General features: G+C 37.8%; 1 protein-coding gene across 6 annotated transcripts in view; it reads right to left on the reverse strand.

Annotated features, from left to right (window-relative positions):
* LOC127798829 (uncharacterized) overlaps nucleotides 1-20,492 on the reverse strand; it is a 31,220-nt gene extending 10,728 nt beyond the window's left edge. For 5 of the 6 annotated variants that reach the window (XM_052332458.1, XM_052332454.1, XM_052332457.1 and 2 more), the window contains exon 1: nucleotides 20,149-20,297. Coding sequence is in view for 1 of the 6 variants with exons in the window: in XM_052332453.1 (XP_052188413.1) it covers nucleotides 20,149-20,292 (144 nt within the window). In the remaining 5 variants the exon portion in view is untranslated. Of the gene's footprint in view, nucleotides 1-20,148 lie in introns of all 6 variants that reach the window. The other variant, XM_052332453.1, reaches the window with a different exon arrangement.
* Between the last annotated feature and the right edge of the window lie 2,758 nt (nucleotides 20,493-23,250).

Consider the following 23,250-nt stretch of genomic DNA (forward strand, 5'->3'; position numbering starts at 1 on the left):
TAGCCTTTCCCTTTCATAACCAACAGAACTGATTGAGATCATTCCCGAAAGTTGGTCCCATTTAGTTTGTGTTGGGTAATTTGAAGGGTGTGGTGGTTGAGGGAAATAGGGACAACAAACGATTGTGAGATTCTAGAGGACGTAGGACAAGTAGTGGAAGCTTCACTAATTGGCGAGGTACTAGCCAAGGACGTAGGACAAGTAGTGGAGGCTTCACTGATTGGCGAGGTACTAGGCATCTTGGAACAGCTTGTGTGAAGAAGAGGATAAGGTATGCAATCACCGGATTGGTGGCTCGAATACCATGAACAAACTTAGATGCTTAGGAAGAAATGCTCTAAGTGGAAAAGGGGTCAATGGAAATAAGTTTCACACTTTGCCTTAGATCATATGCTGCATATATATACAGAAGTTGCTATCAGCTTTCTCTAGAATCTAGGAATTCAGAAACAAATTTAAACTTACAATACAACAACAGATAAGATAAAATTTAAACTTGAAAATCAGTTTTCCTACTATCTTTATGGAACAGCTGTAACTGGTTATCTTCTTTTGAATTCAACCTCTTCTTCTTACCATCTTATCTCTTCTTCAAACTAACTGCTCTTACAATCATTTAGTTTGAAATTCCACTCTAATCCGGAATTTCTTCCTCAACAAATAGAAATGTTGATGTTGCCGCTGCTGCTATGCCATTGCCATTGCAGCAACAGCAGCAAAGAAGAAGAACAACAAAAACATATCCATGCATCACCTCTCTTGGTAAGCAAACAGTCCGGCAAATTTTTTATTTCTTTTTCCCTAGAATGACTAAGAAATCTCCAAGTTATTTTGTATTTTCTTAGTTTGGGCAATGGTCTCTTGGGCCAAAAGGACCATAAACGCAAATAGATAATAAGTAGGTCATATAAAACAACATGTCACGCTTTTATCCCACCATGTGGGGATAGTAAGTAGGCCATATATTGCTCCAAAATGTAGCTCAAGTAGAACGTATAGAATTCAGGTCCAAATAAGGATCCTACCTAATTCTGCACTCCTACATTAATCCCAATAAGATCAAACCCAAAAAAAGGATCCTGTGTGCATTTTTGATCAACTTTATGAAGATGGGTTGCAGGATTGTACTATCCCACAATCTGGATCAGGATTAAGAACTAGGGACTCACTTGATTTTGTTGTCAGTTTTCATGTGTTCATATTCAATTTTTCTTTTTAGGAGTCCATTTGATTTTTTGGTCAGTTTCACATCTTCTTCATTTTCCAATTTTGTATAAAAATTTAATCTTTTGGTTGATGTTGGCTGTTTTGAAAACGAAAATTTGAAAACAAAACAAAAAATTTTGTTTAATGAGTCTATTTCTAATCAATTTTTTTTATTTGCATAGTGATGAAAAATTTGTGGCATCGGGGGTGTTATGTGATGGTAAAATCCCATTAAAATTGAAAGGAAAATTTTATAGGACAGCTATAAGACCAGTCTTGCTGTATGGCTCAGAATGTTGGGCAGTCAAATACCAGCATGAGCAAAAGACGAGTGTAGCGGAGATGAAGATGTTAAGATGGATGTGCGGACATACAAGAAAGGATAAAATTAGAAATGAAGTTATTCGTAATAAGGTAGGAGTAGTACCAATCGAGGAAAAGATGAGAGAGACTAGACTAAGATGGTTTGGTCATGTGAGAAGGAGACTAAGAGACGCTCCTGTGAAGAGAGTTGATGAAATGGAACAATTAGTCACAAAAAGAAGTAGAGGTAGACCCAAGAAGACTTTGGGAGAGACATTAAAATTTGATATGAAATATATGGATCTAAATGAGGATATGACAAAAGACAGAAATATATGGAAGTCTAGAATTCATGTAGCCGACCCCACATAGTGGGATAAAGGCTGGATATGTTGTTGTTGTTGTAGTGATGAAAAATTTGTAAATCCACATAATATAATTTTTTTCATATATGTCAATTTTTAGCAAATATTAGCAATCTTTTTATAGAAAATAAAATAAAAGGCAACAAATAAAAAAAAATTACCTTGTGAAGTGGCAGAGTGGGAATGAGAGGGGGTTACTTGATGGATTCACCAAAGTTGGGAAGAGTGATTGGAGGAGGTTGAAGATGAGAAAATGGATGTGGGTGTTCGCTAAAGCTCACTAGAAGGCCATGATTTGTACATCTACACATCAGAGATAGAGAAGAAAGGGCCTTTGGGTGGAAAGGGGTGGCATCAAAGGTCATTCATTGCTGGATCTAGCCAAAACTTAGTGGTTCACTGTGACCGGGCTATCAAAAGAAAAAGGGGGTGCCAGGGAAGGTCATTAGCTATCAGATTTGACCAAATCTAGGTGGTTCAATATGACCTGGCTACAAAGGAGTTCCATGCACACCGTTGTCTCTTCAGAGGGTTGGAGCCATAGTTGAGGGGTTGTGGAAGGGGCGATGGTCGTGTGAAGGTGTGATGCAGAACCAAAAGGAAGAACAAAGAACAGCTAAAAACTAAATCCAAATCAATTCTCAAATTTAAATTCACTCACCAAAGTCTCCTTAATAATACATCCAAAAGGATTTGTATAGACTATAAATCCTATCTAAATAGGAAACATATCAAAAGATCAAACTGTATCCTCATCGGAATGGAAGTACAATATTTTTAAAAACTACTTAGGTAAGAAATAAAGAAGGAAACAAATAACAAAATATATTTGTTTCTATATTTTCCCTAGAACAATATATTTCTAATTTTTTTGCACTCATATCCTGCGTCTAGGGATGTAAATGGATCCCCAGTTAACCCCTTTTACATAACTATTTTAACAGATGCTCAAGTAAGCCTTATACTTCCCCCAATTATGAATTTTCACAATAGTGTTAATTTTAAATGGGGTTAGCTGGGGACCCAATGAGGACCCATTTGTATCCCTATTCCCATCAGGGTGGTTGGCATCATTGTAGGGGAGGTTGCTAGTCAAGGTCATCAGGTCACCATTTTGGGTGGATCATCTTTCAAAATTTTCTCTGTTGGGTTGAAATCAAATCAACCCAACACAAAAGAGCCTTATAGAAGTTTCATTTCTGCATTGGGTTGAAATGATATCAACCCCCCCAATCCCCCTGATTTTTTCCCAAAATTTTGAAATATGCAGGTTTTCTAAAACAAAAGTATAAACAATATTTCCTGTTTTGTTTATGAAATTTTAGAAATAAAAATAAAAAAACTAAAAATAACAATAAAATCAAATGGGCTTTCTATTTTCAATTGAAAAAATAAATATTGAACCTATTGTTTTCTTTTGCAATCAATTTGAAAATTTGAAGACAAAAACAAAAATTTTCATTTGATAATTATATTGCTAATTTTTTTTCTTCATGTAATGATGGAACTTTTGTACGTCCATGTAATATAACTTTATTTCTCACATTTATATATATGTATAAATAAATTTTTCACCTAATGTTTGTATTTGTTTGTAGGACATAAGACAAATAGAGCAACAAATAGAACAATAATTCAATTGTGACAGGGGAAGAGGGGGTAACAGAGAAGTCATCAGAGTTGGGGGAGAATGAACTTAAGAATCATTGAAGATGGGAAAACAACAACAGCTGTCGATTGAGTTCACTAAATGGCCATGAAGTGCAGACCTACAAACTTCTTCATTGTTGGAGATGGGGAAAAAGGTGGTTGTCAAAGGTCATTAGCCTTTGAATTCAGCAAATCTTGGTGGTTTAGTGTGATCAGGTCATTGGAGGAGCTCTATGAAAATGGTTCTCGTCAAAGAGTAAAAAATGTGGCCTGAGGGGCACAACAGTCATTGGATGGCGGTGGTCAATCACTGCAAGGGTGATTAATTGTCATGATAAGGTCGCAAAAAGTCAGGAGAGTCAGCACATGCCTCTTCAAAATTTCTATGTTGGATTGAAATGAAATCAACCTAACACCAAAATGCCTTTTAGGTGTTCTTGTTTCTATGTTGGGTTGGGTTGAAACGAAATCAAACCCACATGGAAATGCTAAAAGACATCTCCATTTCTATGTTGGGTTAGGATGTCTCTTCAAAATTTCTATGATGGGATGAAAACCCAATACCAAAATCCATTTTAGGCATTTTCATTTATGCATTGGGTTGAAATGAATCCGGCCCACAACAGGTGAAACAATCTTTCCAAAATTTTTGGAAATGTACAGGTTTTTTCAAAAACAAAAATAAAAAATCAAACAATATTTTCTGCTTTTGTTTTGACAACTTGAAAACAAAAAAAAAAAAAAGAATATACAAATGGAAATGAAACCAAACAGGCCCTAAGCTTGTGTACAACGTTCACACTGTTATTCGCTCACATACTTCTTTCGTGATATCAATTTACTTGTGAAAAAAAAAATGGAAAAAAGGTTATCACAGCCTTCAGCATCATTATGAATGCTGGAGTGTACTTTTTCATTTTAAACCTCTAGGCCTAGAGAAGCATATAGAATAGAAGATTGTTCATCTTTCAATTAAAAGACAGTGCATCACAGGAATTCTGCCAATGTTACATTCATATTACATTGCAATGATATTTTGAAAATAAATTATTTAGTGTCAAAAGGGTAAAGATAAAAATTTAAGAGACATGTTTAAGTAGTCTTCTCTAAACTACATGCCAATGTTACTTCAATCAGTTTCGAGAATATTTAATTTCATACTACTGGCATAGATTTAATCAATTTCTGTTTTAGTTTCAATGCAGAATCCCATAGTATGATAAGCCTAAGCAGGAAAATCCATGTCTTGCATGTATTCTATATTCAGATTTGAGCAGAAAAAATTTCACTGTCCACCTTTACATATTCTGTGTATTTAGAGTAGAGCAGAGTTTCAGGAGATTCCTTCATGTGAGTAGGAAAATAGAAGGTGCCAAGTAGTTAATCATCAGTAAAGAGGTTCTAAATCAATGAGAAATTGCCATTCAGCTACTTAAATTTGCTTCCATAGAAGGTCATACCATGGTACCGCAGAAATCCCATGGAAGAAGTACAGAAGAAATTATTTTGATGAATATGTGAATTAACAAGAATTAGTTGACAAAATACAAATCAACCACTAACAAATTATATTATTAAAAAGAAAACACAGTCTTGTTACCATGGGACTAAGAAGTTTCAATAAAAAATGACTGACACATACACAGGAATCATGATTCGAAAACACAAAAGAAACAGATATTGTAGGAATGCAATAAAAATTAACAGCGGTATATTTTTTGCTAGTATGGTCATGAACATAATAGCTAAAACACTAAAGATTTTGTATACCAATAATGACAAGGTCATGTTAGATCACCGATCTGATAGTAGGGGTTTTAGGTGAAGAAGGAAAAATGGAGGGAAAAGAAGAAGACGAGAGAGAGAGAAGAGAGCGAGAGAGAGAAATTAAGAGGGAAATTTGAAGAATCAATGATTCAAATTTCATTAGATGATTTCCCAAACAACCGGAACTCTATTTTTAAGGAGTTCTCAGCTGAATTGGCGCCAAAGTTTGTTACAGCAGCCGAGCCATGCCAGCGCCTAAACACCCGCTATTTCCCTATTTACCCTTACAACCTCTTCTTTATTACAATCTGGTGACCTAGGTACATGACATTTATTCCCCCCTTTGAGTGATTTCTTGTCCTCAAGAAATGGGTAACAGATTTGCTGAACCGGGAAATTGCCGCAGGAGGTCTGGAAGATACTCCCAGGTATTGTTATTCGGATGGAGAGACGACCATTGCACCAGCACTTGGGTCAAAGGCAGTCCTTGATGGTAGAGGACTCTCTTATCCAAGATGGCTACTTGTGCCACCGTAGGGGCTTCCTCATCCACAATAGATGGTAACTTTGGACTGGCCAAATGATTCCCGGCTGATGGCTTCAATAATGAAACATGGAATACTGGATGTATATGTGTTCCAGTCGGTAATTGTAGTTTGTAGGCAACCTTCCCAATTCTAGCGACGATGGGATAGGGCCCATAAAACTTCGGACTTAGCTTTGAAAGCGGCTGCTTGGACAGTGACTTTAGGTAGGCCAAATTGAGTTTCAAATACACTCGGTTCCCAAGTTCAAACTCCCTATCTGTTCTCCTCCAATTAGTCATTTATTTCATACGATTATGAGCTTTGGCAAGCTCGGTTTTGAGAACTTGTAGATTGTGTTGGCAGCTGTGCAAGTAATCATCCACGGTTGCGACTGTAATGGGGCCAGTGACTGCTAGAAGTAGATTAGGTTTGAACCCATACAAAGCCTCAAAAGGAGTCATGTTAATGGAACTATGGTGGCTGGAGTTATACCATCATTGAGCCAACGCCAGCCATTTGTGCCATTCCTTGGGTTGGAGGAAGCAGAAGCATCTCAGATAGGTTTCAAGGCATTGGTTGACCCTTTCCGACTGACCATCCGTTTCAGGATGGTAGGCTATCGACATGTGAAGCTTGGACCCCAGAAACTTCATCAATGTTTGCCAAAAAAGACTAGTAAACACCTTTGTCAGAAACAATAGACTAGGGAACTCCATGTAAATTAACCACTCTGTCCACAAAAACTCTGGCTACTTCTTGAGCAGAAAATGGATGAGTGAGACCTAAGAAATGGCTGAACTTTGTGAGACGATCCACCACCACCAAAATACAATCCTTACCTTCTGACCTTGGCAAACCCTTGACAAAGTCCATGGTAATGTCTGCCCATGCCTGAGTTGGTACTCCAAGTGGCTGTAGGAGTCCAGGTCGCGCAATGGTTTCATGTTTACACCGTTTGCATATATCACAATTAAGTACAAATTCTACGACATATTTCTTCAAGTTAGGCCAGTAAAATACCTGTTTCACCTTCCTATAAGTATTTTGAATGCCTGAATGTCCCCAATTGCCGATTCATGCAATGTTTGTAGGATTCTCTTCCTAAGCACGTCACAATCGCCAATCACCAGTCGGCCGTGATACCGTAGCAACCTGTTAGTCATAGTGTACCCTGGCTTGCCTCCTCCACCTATGCTTAATTGTTCCACTAATTGCTGAATCCAATTTCCCATGACATAACTAGCAACCACTTCCTAATACTAATCCGGTACCATTGCGGTGATAGCAGCCGCTGAACCTTCTTCAAAACAGCGGGAGAAAGCATCCGCTGCCACATTTTCCTTTCCCCTTCGGAATTGAATCACATAATTGAGGCCCATTAGCTTGGCCATTCCCTTTTTCTAAAGGTGTGTATGCAGCCGTAGCTGAAAAAAAATTTAAAGCTCTCATGATCTGTTTTAATAATAAATTGGCCTCTTTCTAAGTAATGTCTCCATTTCTCTACTGCCATGAGCACCGCCGGTAATTCTTTGTCATAAACACTGAGGCCTTGGTGTCTTGAGGATAAAGCTTGGCTTAGGAACGCGAGTGGTCTGCCATCTTGAACAAGAACTGCCCCCACTCCTGAATTGCTAGCATCTGTCTCCAAAATAAATGGTTTGTTGAAATTAGGAAGTCCTAGTGTAGGAACCTCACTGACGGCCTTCTTCAGTTGTTCAAACGTTCTGTCAGCCTTGTCGTCCCACTGGAAACCATCTTTCTTCAACAATTCGGTGAGAGGTTTACTTATGACTCCATAGTTTCGTACAAAACGTCGATAATATCCCGTTAAACCAAGGAAGCTGCGCAAGGCCTTGACACTAACAGGTTTCGGCCAAGCACTCATTGTCTCTATTTTCTTTGGGTCAATACTAACCCCAGCTGCTGAAATAATATGCCCCAAATACTCTATCTGCTGTTGGGCAAAGGCACATTTGGATCTTTTGATATATAGCTGATTGAATTGAAGGACTTGAAATGCAATCCTAAGATGGTTCAATTGTTGGGCTATAGATGAGAATATAGTCAAAGAATACCAACACAAATTTTCTGAGATAGGGTTCAAATATGTGGTTCATCAAGGCTTGAAATGTGGCTGGGGCGTTGGTTAGACCGAAAGGCATGACTGTAAATTCATAGTGGTCGTGGTGGGTTTGAAAAGCTGTTTTGTGGATATCTTTTGGATCCATCCGAATCTGATGGTAACCGGATCTTAGATCCAGCTTGGAAAAAACCGTGGCATATCTAAGTTCGTCTAGTAAATCTTCAATAACAGGGATGGAAAATTTGTCTTTGATAGTGAGACTGTTGAGCTACCGATAATCAATGCAAAAGCGCCATGTGCCGTCTTTCTTTTTAACTAGAAGGACAGCAGAAGCAAAAGGGCTCTTGCTGGGTCGAATGATAGAATTGGCTAATATTTCCTTCACCATGTTCTCAATTTCAGATTTGAGTTTTGGTGGATATCGGTAGGGTCTAATATTGATGGGAACTGAGTTGGGCTGAAGGTTTATAGAGTGGTCAAAGGGTCGGAACGGAGGTAGTTTCTTAGGTTCTGCAAATAAGTCCTGGAATTCAATCAACAATAGATCTAGGGATTTCAGATCATGTATCTGCCACAACAGTGGATGCTCACTGCTATGGAACATCCTGCACTGCTCACTCACCTCCTCATGGTCCTCGTCTTCGCAGTAGGTCTCAATCGAAAACAGTTGGGCTACTTGGGCTATTTTATACTTGAACAGCTTTTGTAACTTCTTACCCGTGATCATCTTGCAAATTCCATTCTCCACATTCCCTTGTAGCGTCACTCTCCGACCATCCTTCTCCATTGTTACCTCCATTTTGTTGAAATCAAAACTGACTGGACTCACGCCTTTCATCCAATCGACTCCCAGCACTATGTGGCACCCTCCGAGTTTCAACAATCTCAAATCAGCTTTAAAGGTTTCACCCTGCATCATCCAACAAAATCCTAAGCAAGCTGATCTACTTAGGACCTTACTCCCATTAGCAACTATTACCGCAAGTGGTTGAGTGTTGGAGTGTTCGCATTTTAGCTTCCTCGCAATTTCCTCATCAATAAAACTGTGGGTACTCCCACTATCAATCAACACCATAAGAGTGCTGTCATGGGATCTTCCTTCAACCTTAATGATCTTACTGCCTGTCATTCCTTTAATTGCATGCAGCGAGATAGCCCCGTTATCTTCCTCTCCCAACTCCTCTGCTAACGTGAGTGTGTCTCCTTCATCCTCATCATCCACATCCCCTCCTTCCAACAAGAGAAGTTGTCTCTTGCACTGATACCCTGTAGTGTATCTGTCTCCACACCGATAGCAAAGTCCTGTCGGCCTCCGGTGTTCACATTGCTTAACACTTTGCGGTCCTGAGGAAGAACTAGCCGGAAACTTAACTCTCTCCTCTGATCTAACCATTTCCTTTCCCGACACCCTTCCTCCTGAATAATTTGCTCTGTAGGCATTCCCTCTACCCTGAGTCCTCTATTTTCTCAGCAAGGCCTCCACAGTTAATTCCTGCAACAATGCATCTTCTGCAGCTTCTTGCACAGTACGGGGTCGCATCATCTTCATCATAGATCTAATATCATCATTCAGGCTGCTTATGAAACTAGATACAAAATATTCCTCCGTCATGTACGGATTCCGACTGAGCATTAACGACTTCAATTCCTCAAATCGAAGCTGATATTCTTGCACTGTACCTCTTTGCTTCAACTTATTAAATTCTTCTACTATATCCACGATTCTTCTTTCGCCAAACCTCTCACACAATCCTCTCGCAAATTCTTCCCAATTGTGATCACCTCGCACGTCGGACCATCCTTGGAACCAAATATCACCTACATCGTTCAAAAATGCAGCAGCCAAAGTGACTCGCTGGTCGTTCGCTACTCAGTGAATGTTAAACAATTTCTCACACCTTCTAATCCACCATCGTGGCTTCAATTCATCAAAAACCGGCAATTCCAGCTTTGGCACTGGAAAATGCGTAAGTCCGAAATTGGCCGAAGCTTCCAGTCTCCTTTCCATTCCCAATTCTCCTACACCAATTGGATCACCTCCCAATTCCGAAGGCTCAACCACTCTCTATCCCACTCCAATACCTGGTAATATTGGATCCGAATGTTCCCAAGGAGGAAAATCGGGTGAAATTCGTACCTGAGCTTGATTCGAAAACATCAGCATGAATTGTTGCATTTGTTCTCGAACCATGTTACTCTGTTCTCGCATCTCCGTCCGGATCTGGTTGTGCATATCTCCTTGCAGCCGATCCGCTGTAACCTCCAATCTCTTATCTACAATGGTTCCAATGGTATCCTCCATGGATCCCATCTGCTGCTGTACTTCCAACACCGTCACTGACACTTGCTGTAGCTGTAGTTTCATCTGCTTCATGCAAGTTCCATCAGCCATCGTAATGATAATGGGCGAATGCCAGGAAAGTGCTCTGATACCACTTGTCAGATCACCGATCTGATAGTAGGGGTTTTAGGTGAAGAAGGAAAAATGGAGGGAAAAGAAGAAGACGAGAGAGAGAGAAGAGAGCGAGAGAGAGAAATTAAGAGGGAAATTTGAAGAATCAATGATTCGAATTTCATTAGATGATTTCCCAAATAACCAGAACTCTGTTTTTAAGGAGTTCTCAACTGAATTGGTGCCAAAGTTTGTTACAGCAGCCGAGCCATGCCAGCGCCTAAACACCCGCTATTTCCCTATTTACCCTTACAACCTCTTCTTTATTACAATCTGGTGACCTAGGTACATGACAGATCACAATTAGCAAATAATAATAATGACAAGGTCATTTAATTCTATATTTGAAGTACTTTAGCATTTGAAGGTCGTGTACCAAAATTCCAATGAAAAAAAAAATCAATAACTCATTGTCCTTGGGTTGCATGCATATAAAAAGAATGGTGGGAACCATTGCAGTTGCTGCTTAACTGACTTTCCACAACATGTCATGGAAAGCTTGAATTTGAAATTCCTGTCCCCATTTATCACACACATGATATTGGAGATTTTTTAATTATCATTCTTAGTTGATCCGTGATTTATCTTTCACTTGTTCCCCCTTCATCTGTTTACAGAACTATATTCGCTTCCACAAATAAGACATGGATATTCAGATTCAATACAATCTACAGCATCACGGAGGTCTCTAACAAAATTATACATCTATGTGCCCATCAACTTGCAACTTAACTGAAAATAGAAATTTGACACTGAGATTTTGGAAAAATAGTTGGATGAGATTTTAGTAGGTAAACTATCACACTCAACTGTCCACAAGTTGTCAAATTTTGACTAAAATATGATGATGATACTTTGCATTCAAGAGCCCACAATAAACAAAAATTAAATAGAACTGCAAATGAGTTAAAGATTTGACCCATTGATAATTTGATGGGAGAAGTAAACATAAAATGAGAATTCTTGCCTGCATCTGAAAACAAATCTTGTTTGTGTTCCATGAACAATATAAGGATGGACAAGCAACAAAGTAGACAGAATAAATGAAAATAAAGGTATAGTTAATGTTTTGCTCAGACATATGGAAGAATTTCTTGGTATGTGATAATTATGGAAGAACTTTCATTGCAGTCTTCACCGGACTAGTACTTTGACAAATGAATGTAAAACACATTTGAACGTTCCACAAGTTAGCTAGTTATCTACTGGAAGGGCATTATTCACTATGACGGACATGCACAAGGACAAAAAAAATAGATTTTGTGTGTTACATGAAGGCAGCAAGTAATAACCAGTGAGCTTTCTGAACAACCCACTATTATGAGTGGGGGCGGATTTAAATGTGAGGCAGCCCACAAGAAAAATAAATTTGATAAGTTTAAAATTATAATTATTTGGTAATAGCCCACCCCAAATTCGCCCCAGCCCACCCCACTTGCCTGCTGAAACCCTTCTCTTCCCCAAGTCTTCTTCCTCTCTCGACTCTCGACCTCACTCTTGCTCTCTCTCACCCTCGCTGCCGTGCCTCCTCTCTCTTTCTCGTCCGGCATCCGCTCGCACTAGCCCTAAGCCCTTGCTCTCTGCCTCTCTCTTGCTCACACTCGCCCTCAGCCCCTCGCTCTCTGCATCTCGCTTGCACGCGCTCGCTCTCTGCCTCGCTCTTGCTCGCACTCGCCCTCGCTCGCCCTCGCCCTCGTCCCCTCTTGCTCTCGCTCGACCTCACCCTTTTCTCTTGCTCGACCCCTCTTGGCAGTCCTAGCTGCTGCGTGTGACGCTGCCTCTCGAGTCTCGGCTCTCACCCTCTTGCTCGCTCCTCGCTGCCTCTGCCTTCATTCGATTGACAGCTAGGTAATTTTTTTATTTTTTGCCATATTTTTTTTACTTGTTTATGCTTGATTAGTTGATTTGTTGTTGATTGATTGGTTGAAGCTGTTGTCTTTTTTGAGCAAGTTATAAGTGATCTTTTTGCTAATTTTGTGTCTGCTTGGAGTTAGCTATTTGACTGCTGCATTCAGTTAGGAATACAATTGTTATATTGGCCTTGCATTTGCCTCAAATCTTGAGTTAAATATTTTAATTGTTCGATTATTGAATTGTGTTATTTTTTGTTTGTGTATCTTAGAATTTAGAATGGAATAACAACCTTCTGCGAAAAAAGGAAAAACATTGTTATCTTTTTTCAGAAAGAGAGATCATCATATTAGTGAAAGTACTTCAACTCATAATGTGCAAAATCAATCTAGTGAATTTACACCAATTCCTTCGAGTTTATCTCCTGAAATTGAAACTTCTCCATCTTCAAATCCTGAATGTCAATGGTCTTCTTGTATTGAACCGGATCCGGGGAAAAGAAAACAAATTTGTGAATATCCTATTAATGCACGGGATGAGATTAGACAGGGCATATCTACTAGCTGGACCATATCAACCATCACTTTTGAATTACAAGAAGACCACTTTTGGAAATCAACGTCGGAGTTTTTAGAAAAATTGGTTCAATCAATTTAGGTGGTTAGAATATTCACCTTCAGAAGACAAGGCATATTGTTTCTACTGTTTTCTATTTCTGAATGATGGTCATTCATCAAATATTTCGACGTTGGCTACTGTGGGATTTGGAAGAGGGTTAACCAAGAAAATAAATGTGCTTTTCTTACTCATGTTGGTTCTGCACCTTGATCACCCCACTTGAATTGTGTGAGAATGGCTGAAGATTTAATGAATCCGTCTCAACATATTAAAAGGGTAATTCATTCACAAACAAAAGAGGAATCTCAAAAAAATCGCTTGCGCCTAAGGGCTTCAATTATAGCTGTCCGGTTACTAGCACTTCAAGGTTGTGTCTTTAGAGGTCACAATGAATCTTCATCTTCATTGAACCGTGGGAATTTTATTCAAATGCTTAAGGCTTTCGCAAAATTGAGTATGGAAGTTGATAAAGTTGTATTAGATAATGCTCCGAAAAATGCTTAGTACATTGCTCCAAATATTCAAAAGGATATTTTGCATATTATGGCTAACAGAGTACGACAGATGATTCGTGAGAATGTTGGAGATGAAAGCTTTAGTATTTTTGTGGATGAAGCAAAAGATGAATCTAACCGAGAACAATTGGCCATTATTTTGAGATTTGTGAATAGTTGTAGTATTTTGACAAAATGTTTTTTTGCAATCAAAAGTGTTTGTAATACCACGTCATTAAACCTAAAAAATGATATATCTGATATTCTTGCTCGACAGGACCTTCAACTTAGCAAAATGAGAGGTCAAGAATATGATAGTGCTAATAATATGCGTGGTACTTGGAATGGACTTCAAGCTTTATTTCTTAGAGATTATCCATATGCATATTATGTTCATTGCTTTGCACACAGGTTACAACTGGCATTGATTTTTGCAGCTAAGGATGTTAGTGTTATTTGGGAATTCTTTTCTCATTTGGATAATGTTATTAATATTATTAATTCTTCTTCTCAGCGCATTAGTGAGTTGCAAAATGCTCAAAGAAAAGAAGTTGAGCATATGTTGAGTATTGGAGAGCGTGAGTCTGGAAGTGGAGCCAATCAAATAGGTAATTTGCAACCAGGGGCAGATCTAGGAATTTAGGTTGGGGGGGGGCTGAAATTTTAAAAAGTTAATGTAATAAAATTCTTATATAACCAAAAAGTCAATACAACAAATTTTCATTAAACTTGAGCTCGACGAGGTTTTGAAACAAAAAATTCATCTACAACAGAATCTACATCTATTGTAAGAGCAAGTTCTCTTTCAATGTAGAGTGTCATACAATCACCAAGGAATTCGTCCTCCATTTTGTTACGAAGTGTTGTCTTCAAAAGTTTCATTGCTGAAAATGTCCACTCAGTAGTTGCAATAGAAACAGGTAATGTCAATACAAGACGAATCAATCTAGTTATCATAGTGTATGTATCTGACCTTCCATGGTTGGTCAACTCCTGGCACAATTCAACAAGTGTAGATACTTGAAACCTTTGGTCAGCAATCACATTATGAACATAATACTTCAACTCATATTCTAAAGCACAAATATCTTGACTACTAAAATCTTTAGGATAGAACTTCTTTGCAAGCGTACAAATATCATCACTATTGAATGATTCAAATGAATTTCAGGGATCCAAAGCCACACTGAGAGAAAAGAGTTCTACTAATTTATTATTAAATCGTGTACTTAACTCCATCAATACAAAATCAATTGCTTCATTGAAAACATTAAAATGATAATGGTGCTCAACTGTAGTCTCATCACTACAACGACCAATCATATATGAAGAATCTAGATCCGGTATGTGAATGTTGTGTCTTGAACAAAAATCTTTTACTTCTTGAAGAAACACTTCCCAACCTTCTTCTCTCAATTCTTGAAGGATGAGTTTCGCAGTAGAAACAAATCTCATAGCAGTCAAAATGTCTAGTGATTTTTTTTGAAGGGCTTGACAAAGAACATCAGTTATTCTCATAATTTTGTGCATTAAAAGCAAATTGAACACAAATTCAAAACATGCAAAGTGTCTATAAGCGCCACGGACTTCAGCTCGAGAACTTGCTTTTGAACAATGAAGTTTAAGATATTCAAGCACCTTGCAAATTGCAGAGTACATGCCTATCATGCTTTTTACATAATCATAATGAGAACTCCAACGTGTTGCTCCAGCACGTTGCAAATTACCTATTTGATTGGCTCCACTTCCAAACTCACACTCTCCAATACTCAACATATACTCAACTTCTTTTCTTTGAGCATTTTGCAACTCATTAATGCGCTGAGAAGAAGAATTAATAATATTAATAACATTATCCAAATGAGAAAAGAATTCCTAAATAACACTGACATCCTTAGCTGCAGAAATCAATGCCAGTTGTAACCTGTGTGCAAAGCAATGAACATAATATGCATATGGATAATCTCTAAGAAATAAAGCTTGAAGTCCATTCCAAGTACCACGCATATTATTAGCACTATCATATCCTTGACCTCTCATTTTGCTAAGTTGAAGGTCGTGTCGAGCAAGAATATCAGATATCTCATTTTTTAGGTTTAATGACGTGGTATTACAAACGCTTTTGATTGCAAAAAAACGTTCCGTCAAAATACCACAACTATTCACAAACCTCAAAATAATGGCCAATTGCTCTCGGTTAGATTCATCTTTTGCTTCATCCACAAGAATACAAAGCGTTCATCTCCAACATCCTCACGAACCATCTGTTGTACTATGTTAGCCATAATATGCAAAATATCCTTTTGAATATTTGGAGCAATGTACTAAGCATTTTTCAGAGCATTTTCTAATACAACTTTATCAACTTCCATACTCAATTATGCAAAATCCTTAAGCATTTGAATAAAATTCGATTCAATGAAGATGAAGATTCATCGTGACCTCTAAAGGCACAACCTTGAACTGCTAGCAACCGGACAGCTATAACTGAAGCCCTTAGGCGCAAGCGATTTTTTTGAGATTCCTCTTTTGCTTGTGAATGAATTACCCTTTCAATATGTTGAGACGGATTCATTAAATCTTCAGCCATTCTCACACAATTCAAGTGGGGTGACGAAGGTACAGAACCAACATGAGTAAGAAAAGGACATTTATTTCCTTGGTTAACCCTATTTCAATTGTCAAATCCCACAATAGCCAACATCGAAATATTTGATGAATGACCATCATTCAGAAATAGAAAACAATAGAAACAATATGCCTTGTCTTCTAAAGCATAGTTATTAAAGGCACGCCTAGGCGCAAGGCGCCTTAAGGCGCCAGTTTGGCGCCTCGCCTGGGCTGAGGCGAGGCGGTTTCTGCAAGGCGCGCGCCTTGCAAGGTGAGGCGCTGAGGCGCTGAGGCGCGCCTCATGAAAATTGCGCCTGCATCCTGCCTGCATCACTTTTTTCTTTCCTCTCCAGCATCCCCTCTTCTCAGTTTCAGCATGTATACATCACTACTTATTTACATTTCTTTAGTTTAAGTAAATGTCCACATTTTCTTTTATTTATATTTTACCTTCCATTTACTTTAATACATAAATGTAAATAAGAAAGTACCCCCCATTTGGATTCAATAAAAATATCTAAAAAATCAAAATCCATAACAATAAGAAAATAGAATTTTGATTTTAGTACAAATTCAGGATTTAGCGATTTTACCACCCCCAAAATACATACCTACTATTTCTTGAAAAATTCATTAAAAATCATTTTAACAACAATGAATATTAACTATCAAAATACCGGGAGTTAGTTTTTCAAAATGAAAACATTTTCTTATATGTCTCCTTATAATGCCCTAATCTTCCAGACTTAGAAAAAATGCGCTAATCTTCCAGACCTAGAAAAATAGCATTTTTCAAAATGAAAGCATTTTCTTGATTGTGGACTTGTAGTGTTTATTGATTGTGGAGAATACTAAAGCTATTCCAAAATGTCCTCCATCAATAAAACAAGAGATTGGAGAGTACATGCAAAAGAAGAAAAATAACAGGGAATCAGGGATGAGCAAAATATGGCACCGTAAGATGATGATTTTCAATTTGGTGAAGGGTATGATGATGATGATGATTAAAACTTCTTTATTGATTGTGGACTTGTAGTGTTTATATGTTTGTTTAGAACTTTGCACGATGGTTGGTACTTGTTTGAGTTTGAGACTTTAAGTTTGAACTTTGATGATGTTTCTAGTTTAGAAATTGTATGATGAATGAATTAACTTTGATGTTGTTAGTTTAGAATTTGAAGATAATGAAACATTAATGATATGCATGTGTTATTATTGATAATTTGATAGTTTTTTATGATTTTACAAGATTTTTAGTTTTTTTTCTAAAAGGTGCGCCTCGCTTCGCAAAGGCGCGCCTCGCCTCGTGCGCCTCGCGCCTCAGGCTCCAGGACCCTTTGCGCCTCGCTGCGCCTCGCGCCTTTCAGAACTATGTTCTAAAGGTGAATATTCTAACCACCTAAATTGATTGAACTAATTTTTCTAAAAACTCCAACGTTGATTTCCAAAAGTGGTCTTCTTGTAATTCAAAAGTGATGGTTGATATGGCCCAGCTAGTAGATATGCCTGTCTAATCTCATCCCGTGCATTAATAGGATATTCACAAATTTGTTTTCTTTTTCCCAAATCCAGTTCAATATAAGAAGACCATTGACATTCAGGATTTGAAGATGGAGAAGCTTCAATTTCAGGAGATAAACTTGAAGGAATTGGTGTAAATTCACTAGATTGATTTTGCACATTATGAGTTGAAGTACTTTCACTAGTATGATGATCTCTCTTTCTGAAAAAAGATAACAATGTTTTTCCTTTCTTCGCAGAAGGTTGTTGTTCCATTCTAAATTTTAAGATACACAAACAAAAAATAACACAATTCAATAATCGAACAATTAAAATATTTAACTCAAGATTTGAGGCAAATGCAAGGCCAATATAGCAATTGTATTCCTAACTGAATGCAGCAGTCAAACAGCCAACTCCAAGTAGACACAAAATTAGCAAAAAAATCACTTATAACTTACTCAAAAAAGACAGCAGCTTCAACCAATCAATCAGCAACAAATCAACTAATCAAGCATAAACAAGTAAAAAAAATATGGTAAAAAATAAAAAAATTACCTAGTTGTCAATCGAATGAAGGCAGAGGCAGCGAGGAGCGAGCAAGGGCGAGGCCGAGAGGCAGAGCAGAGGGCGAGCAAGAGAGCCGAGACCCGAGAGGCAGCATCGCACGCAGCAGCTAGGACCGGCAAGAGCGAGAGCCGAGAGGGGTCGAGCAAGAGCAAGAGAAAAGGGCGAGGGCGAGCGAGAGCAAGAGAGGCAGAGAGCGAGGGCAAGCAAGAACAAGAGAAGCCGGGGGCGAGCGCGAGCAAGAGCGAGGGCGAGCGCGAGCAAGCAAGGGGCCGAGGGCGAGCGCGAGCAAGAGAGAGGCAGAGAACGAGGGCTTAGGGCTAGCACTAGCGGACGCCGGACGAGAAAGAGAGAGGAGGCACGACAGAGAGCGAGAGGCAGCGAGGGTGATAGAGAGCGAGCGTGAGGTCGAGAATCGAGAGAGGAAAGACTTGGGGAAGAGAAGGGTTTCAGCAAACAAGTGGGGTGGGGTGGGCTGGGGCGAATTTGAGGTGGGCTATTATCAAATAATTATAATTTTAAACCTATCAAATTTATTTTTCTTGTGGGCTGCCCAGGGCAGCTCGCATTTAAATCCGCCCCTGTTTGCAACGTGCTGGAACAACACGTTGGAGTTCTCATTATGATTCTGTAAAAAGCATGATAGGCATGTATTCTGCAACTTGCAAGGTGCTTGAATATCTTAAACTTCATTGTTCAAAAACAAGTTCTCGAGCTGAAGTCTGTGGCGCTTATAAACACTTTGCATGTTTTGAATGCACAAAATTATGAGAATAACTGATGTTCTTTGTCAAGCCCTTCAAAAAAAATCACTAGACATTTTGGCTGCTATGAGATTTGTTTCTACTGCGAAACTTATCCTTCAAGAATTGAGAGAAGAAGGTTGGGAAGTGTTTCTTCAAGAAATAAAAGATTTTTGTTCAAGACACAACATTCATATACCGAATCTAGATTCTTCATATATGATTGGTCGTTGTAATGATGAGACTACAGTAGAGCACCATTATCATTTTGATGTTTTCAATGAAGCAATTGATTTTGTATTGATGGAGTTAAGTACATGATTTAATGATAAATCAGTAGAACTCATTTCTCTCAGCGTGGCTTTGGATCTCAGAAATTCATTTGAATCATTCAATAGTGATGATATTTGTACGCTTGCAAAGAAGTTATATCCTGAAGATTTTAGCAGTCAAGATATTTGTGCTTTAAAATATGAGTTGAAGTATTATGTTCATGATGTGATTGCTGACCAAAGGTTTCAAGTATCTACACTTGTTGAATTGTGCCAAGAGTTGACCAACAGTGGAAGGTCAAATACATATATTATGATAATTAGATTGATTCGTCTTGTATTGATATTACCTGTTTCTACTGCAACTACTGAGCGGGCATTTTCAATAATGAAACTTTTGAAGACAACACTTCGTAACAAAATAGAGGACGACTTCCTTGGTGATTGTATGACACTACATTGAAAGAGAACTTGCTCTTACAATAGATGTAGATTCTGTTGTAGATGAATTTTTTGTTTCAAAACCTCGTCGAGCTCAAGTTTAATGAAAATTTGTTGTATTGACTTCTTGGTTATATAAGAATTTTATTACATTAACTTTTTAAAATTTCAACCCCCAACCTAAATTCCTTGATCCGCCCCCAATTATAAGGAAACCAGATAATCAAATTAAATTAGTTTCTAAATTTTTTTCTCTAAATATGTGCAACCCCTAATTCAATCGGTTTCACAACGATTAAGTGCTTACACCAATAAAACCCTACGTAATGGACAGAGCTGAATAGGTTATATTCAAGCACCAACAAATTGTGTTTGTGAGAGAGAGAACAGAACTATTATTTATTAAAGCGAAAAGATTCTTGCCTCTATTCGCCAAATTACTTCTTGAGTAATTCACTCCATCAACATAATCAATATCAAGGTCAACAAATCAAAGAACAAGAGAAAAAGGAATTGCAGTGTCAGAAGGATAAAGGACCTCATAACCACACATAATCAATCCAACCAACTAAACGTCGTGAATCGAGAGAGAGACTGGAAACAAGCGGATATTGCATAGAACTCTTGAAAATTGAGCGTCCGATAATTAAGTACAAAAAAAATAAAACTTGAATAGAAAAGAGAAAAAGAAATGGTTACCGCTTGGAGAGCCTGGGAAGGCTTAGCCTGATCAACGAGCTGCCGAGCCAAAATGAGCAGACTTCTGACCACGTCGTCGTCGCCGCCTTGGGCGGCCGGCGGAGGCACCGCTGCTTCCATCATATCAGTGTCCATACTCTCCATCTGGCATATATATCGCCGACTAGGTTAGCTTAGCTTCAGTTGTGTAGAGGGATTTATTTATATGTTTCTGTGAAATTTATCCGAAATTATATATAAAGATGACGGCGATGATGATGACGGCGACGGTGATGGTGATGAGATGGTGATGATGGGAAGAGAGTTTGTGTATAGGCCTGGATGCTTCCAGTTCCGGCAAAACAATATATTATTGCCTGACTGAGCTTCTTCATCTCCTGCGCCGCGTTGGGCACGTGGATTTCATTTGGGCCCCCCTTTTTTGGGCCTCGTCAGCCTCTACTTCTACGTCCCTTCATTTCAGTAGCCCTTCAGCCTTTGGCCCAAAGCCCCACAATTCCAATTTCATATATATATATATATACACACCCGTTTGTTTGTGACTAAAAGCTAAATCTAAGTATAAATTATTCTTTAAATGATTTTCATGGATTACTTTTATTATTTGTGCTTTTTTCTCAAGGGACATTTTAAACTAACGGAGAAGATATTTAATAAAAAAGTAAATTTCACAGATTTTTAAAAGAAAATGATAAAATACACGAGTTTTTATAAAAGAAAATTTTTCACATAAAAGTAATAAATGCAAAAAAAAAAATTATTTTTCATAAGTAAATGATAAAATTATTTTTCAAAAACACTCTTTCTTTTCCAATAAAATTATTTTTTTTTCAAATTGATCAAAAAATCAGTACTTTTAATTTCATAGGAATACTCTCACCAAAATCAATCTATGTAATAGTCATTAGCCACGCTTGTGACAAAGTAAACCGCACGCGTTAGCCAAGATGCGTGGTGAGCATTACCCCTGCTAACTTAGGTCGTTCAGATACACCAAGAGTAGTGTTTATCACCATTAACTTGCAATAATCTATCAAAAAAAATTTCCAAAATATTTATCATACATAAAAATTCATGCATCTGTTAACTTCTTTGACAATTATAGTTGATATGGTTGGAATTGATCACCACCAAGTCTTTCCAAAACCTATTACATCCAATAATTGTCCTCCACCTCCACCCTGACCTTTCAAAATTTCTTCAAACCTGCAAGGGTAGAGCTCAGTTCCCCAATATCATTTAATGATTAAGTCAATCTCAATATTAAAGGTGAAGCAAAATAATAATACGCAATAATGGCATACTATCTCTTGGAATTCTGTTTGTAATGTGTGTCCTAATATTAGATTCACAAGACGTCTTATATGCTTGTAATAATTCATTTGATATATCTTTATATCTATATATATTAATAAAATACAAATTTATCATCATTTATAAACTCTCCAATTTATTATATGAATGAGTCATTAAATTTTCTATTTGAGAGTCATATTTTTAAAATGTTAAAATTATGTGACAAAATTTTTTGATAACAAAATTTCTTAAATAATTCATGATTCTTAGATTAATTGGATCAGGATACTGATTAGTCAAGTATGGATTAATACAGAATTTACTACCTTGATCAGTATGAGATACTGATGATAAGGGTGATGTGTCGCATACCATATGACATGGCGATGTTTTTAGTGAACCTGTGAGTGGTTTTTGGAGAACAATTCACAAAATATAACACTGATGACTAACAACATGGTATTGTAGATAATGGTTACGTCGTCTAGCTATGATAGTGTAACTAATCCTTAGATTTGAACTGACACAATTGTCTTGTGTATTGGTGTGTAGAATTTGTTAATGGGATGAACTATCCAATTGCGGGGTGGAGAAGCACATTTATGTGGTAATGTATTGCTGGTATATGGAGGTAGGTGTTTAGAGATAGAATATGTTATCCCTGTTATAATTGATGAAGTGAAAGTCCATTGTGGTCTTACTAACTAGTGTGATATGACAGTTCTTGGCCAAGGCATATCGATTATTAAGAAAAGTGTTTCTGGAGATGTTATTTAGTCACATTGATAAGATCGGATACATAGTTACTGAGTTTGTGAGTTTGTCATTCCATGATTCTTGCTCAGTCAAAACGTTAGGTAATGAAATGATTATAGCACACAGTAATCGTTAGTTGTGATAGGCTCACTTGAAGTTATATTTCATTACCTTTTATATTGTCTTGAATCGCTACTAGGCACTTCATAAGACCTTTCATTTTATCACTAGAATATTGAGATATTCATGTGATAAGTCGAGGTGTTTCGACTAGTACCAAATGGGTTTTGGTGCTATCTGTTTGCTAACAGGTAATGAATCTAGAAAGTTACATACCATATAATATGGCACCTAGTAATGACATTGTGCATCTGTTGTGTCTCGGACATCATTTATAGTTAATGATGATTTTAGATATGTTATTATGTGTTAATGACGACGGTTCGTTAATAGTTAATGAGCCAGTGGTTCATAGAGTTGACTGTTTCATTCAAATTGTTAATTGTTACGGGAGTTGACTTCCTAATTAAGTTTGGCAGTCGACCTAAAAGTCAACTCCCCTAAAGCTATAGTCAACTCTCAATAGAGGAAGTCGACTCCCACACTGCCCCAGCCAATTTTAAGTGGATTACACGTGGCACAAAATTGGAGGGATGGTAGGGGTTGCCGGGTAGAATTTGGATGAGAAAAATTGGTGGAGATGCAAAGAAGAATTGTAGAGTTCTTGGTTGCTTCTGCTTCGTTGCTCCTCTACTCTCCTATTTTCTGTCTGTTTCCGTTTTTGATTAATTTCAAGTACGTGAGTGTCATGCGTGGTGAGACATACAGGTACTGATGAATCGAAACCTTCAAGCTAGCACATGACGAGAGTTACCTTTTGGTATCGGGTAACTGGCTAAGTGTGGATGGATTAGGCCCTCCACAACTTTAGGAGGATTCAGTCTCAGTACAGAAACGGTTTATGTACTTCATCCTTACATCGGACATTAGGTATGTCATTTCTTGTATTTCATATGATAAAATAATGTGTTACTTAAATATCCAAAGTGT

The sequence above is a fragment of the Diospyros lotus genome, chromosome 4 (genome assembly GCF_014633365.1).
Source record: "Diospyros lotus cultivar Yz01 chromosome 4, ASM1463336v1, whole genome shotgun sequence".
Classification (NCBI taxonomy): Eukaryota; Viridiplantae; Streptophyta; class Magnoliopsida; order Ericales; family Ebenaceae; genus Diospyros; species Diospyros lotus.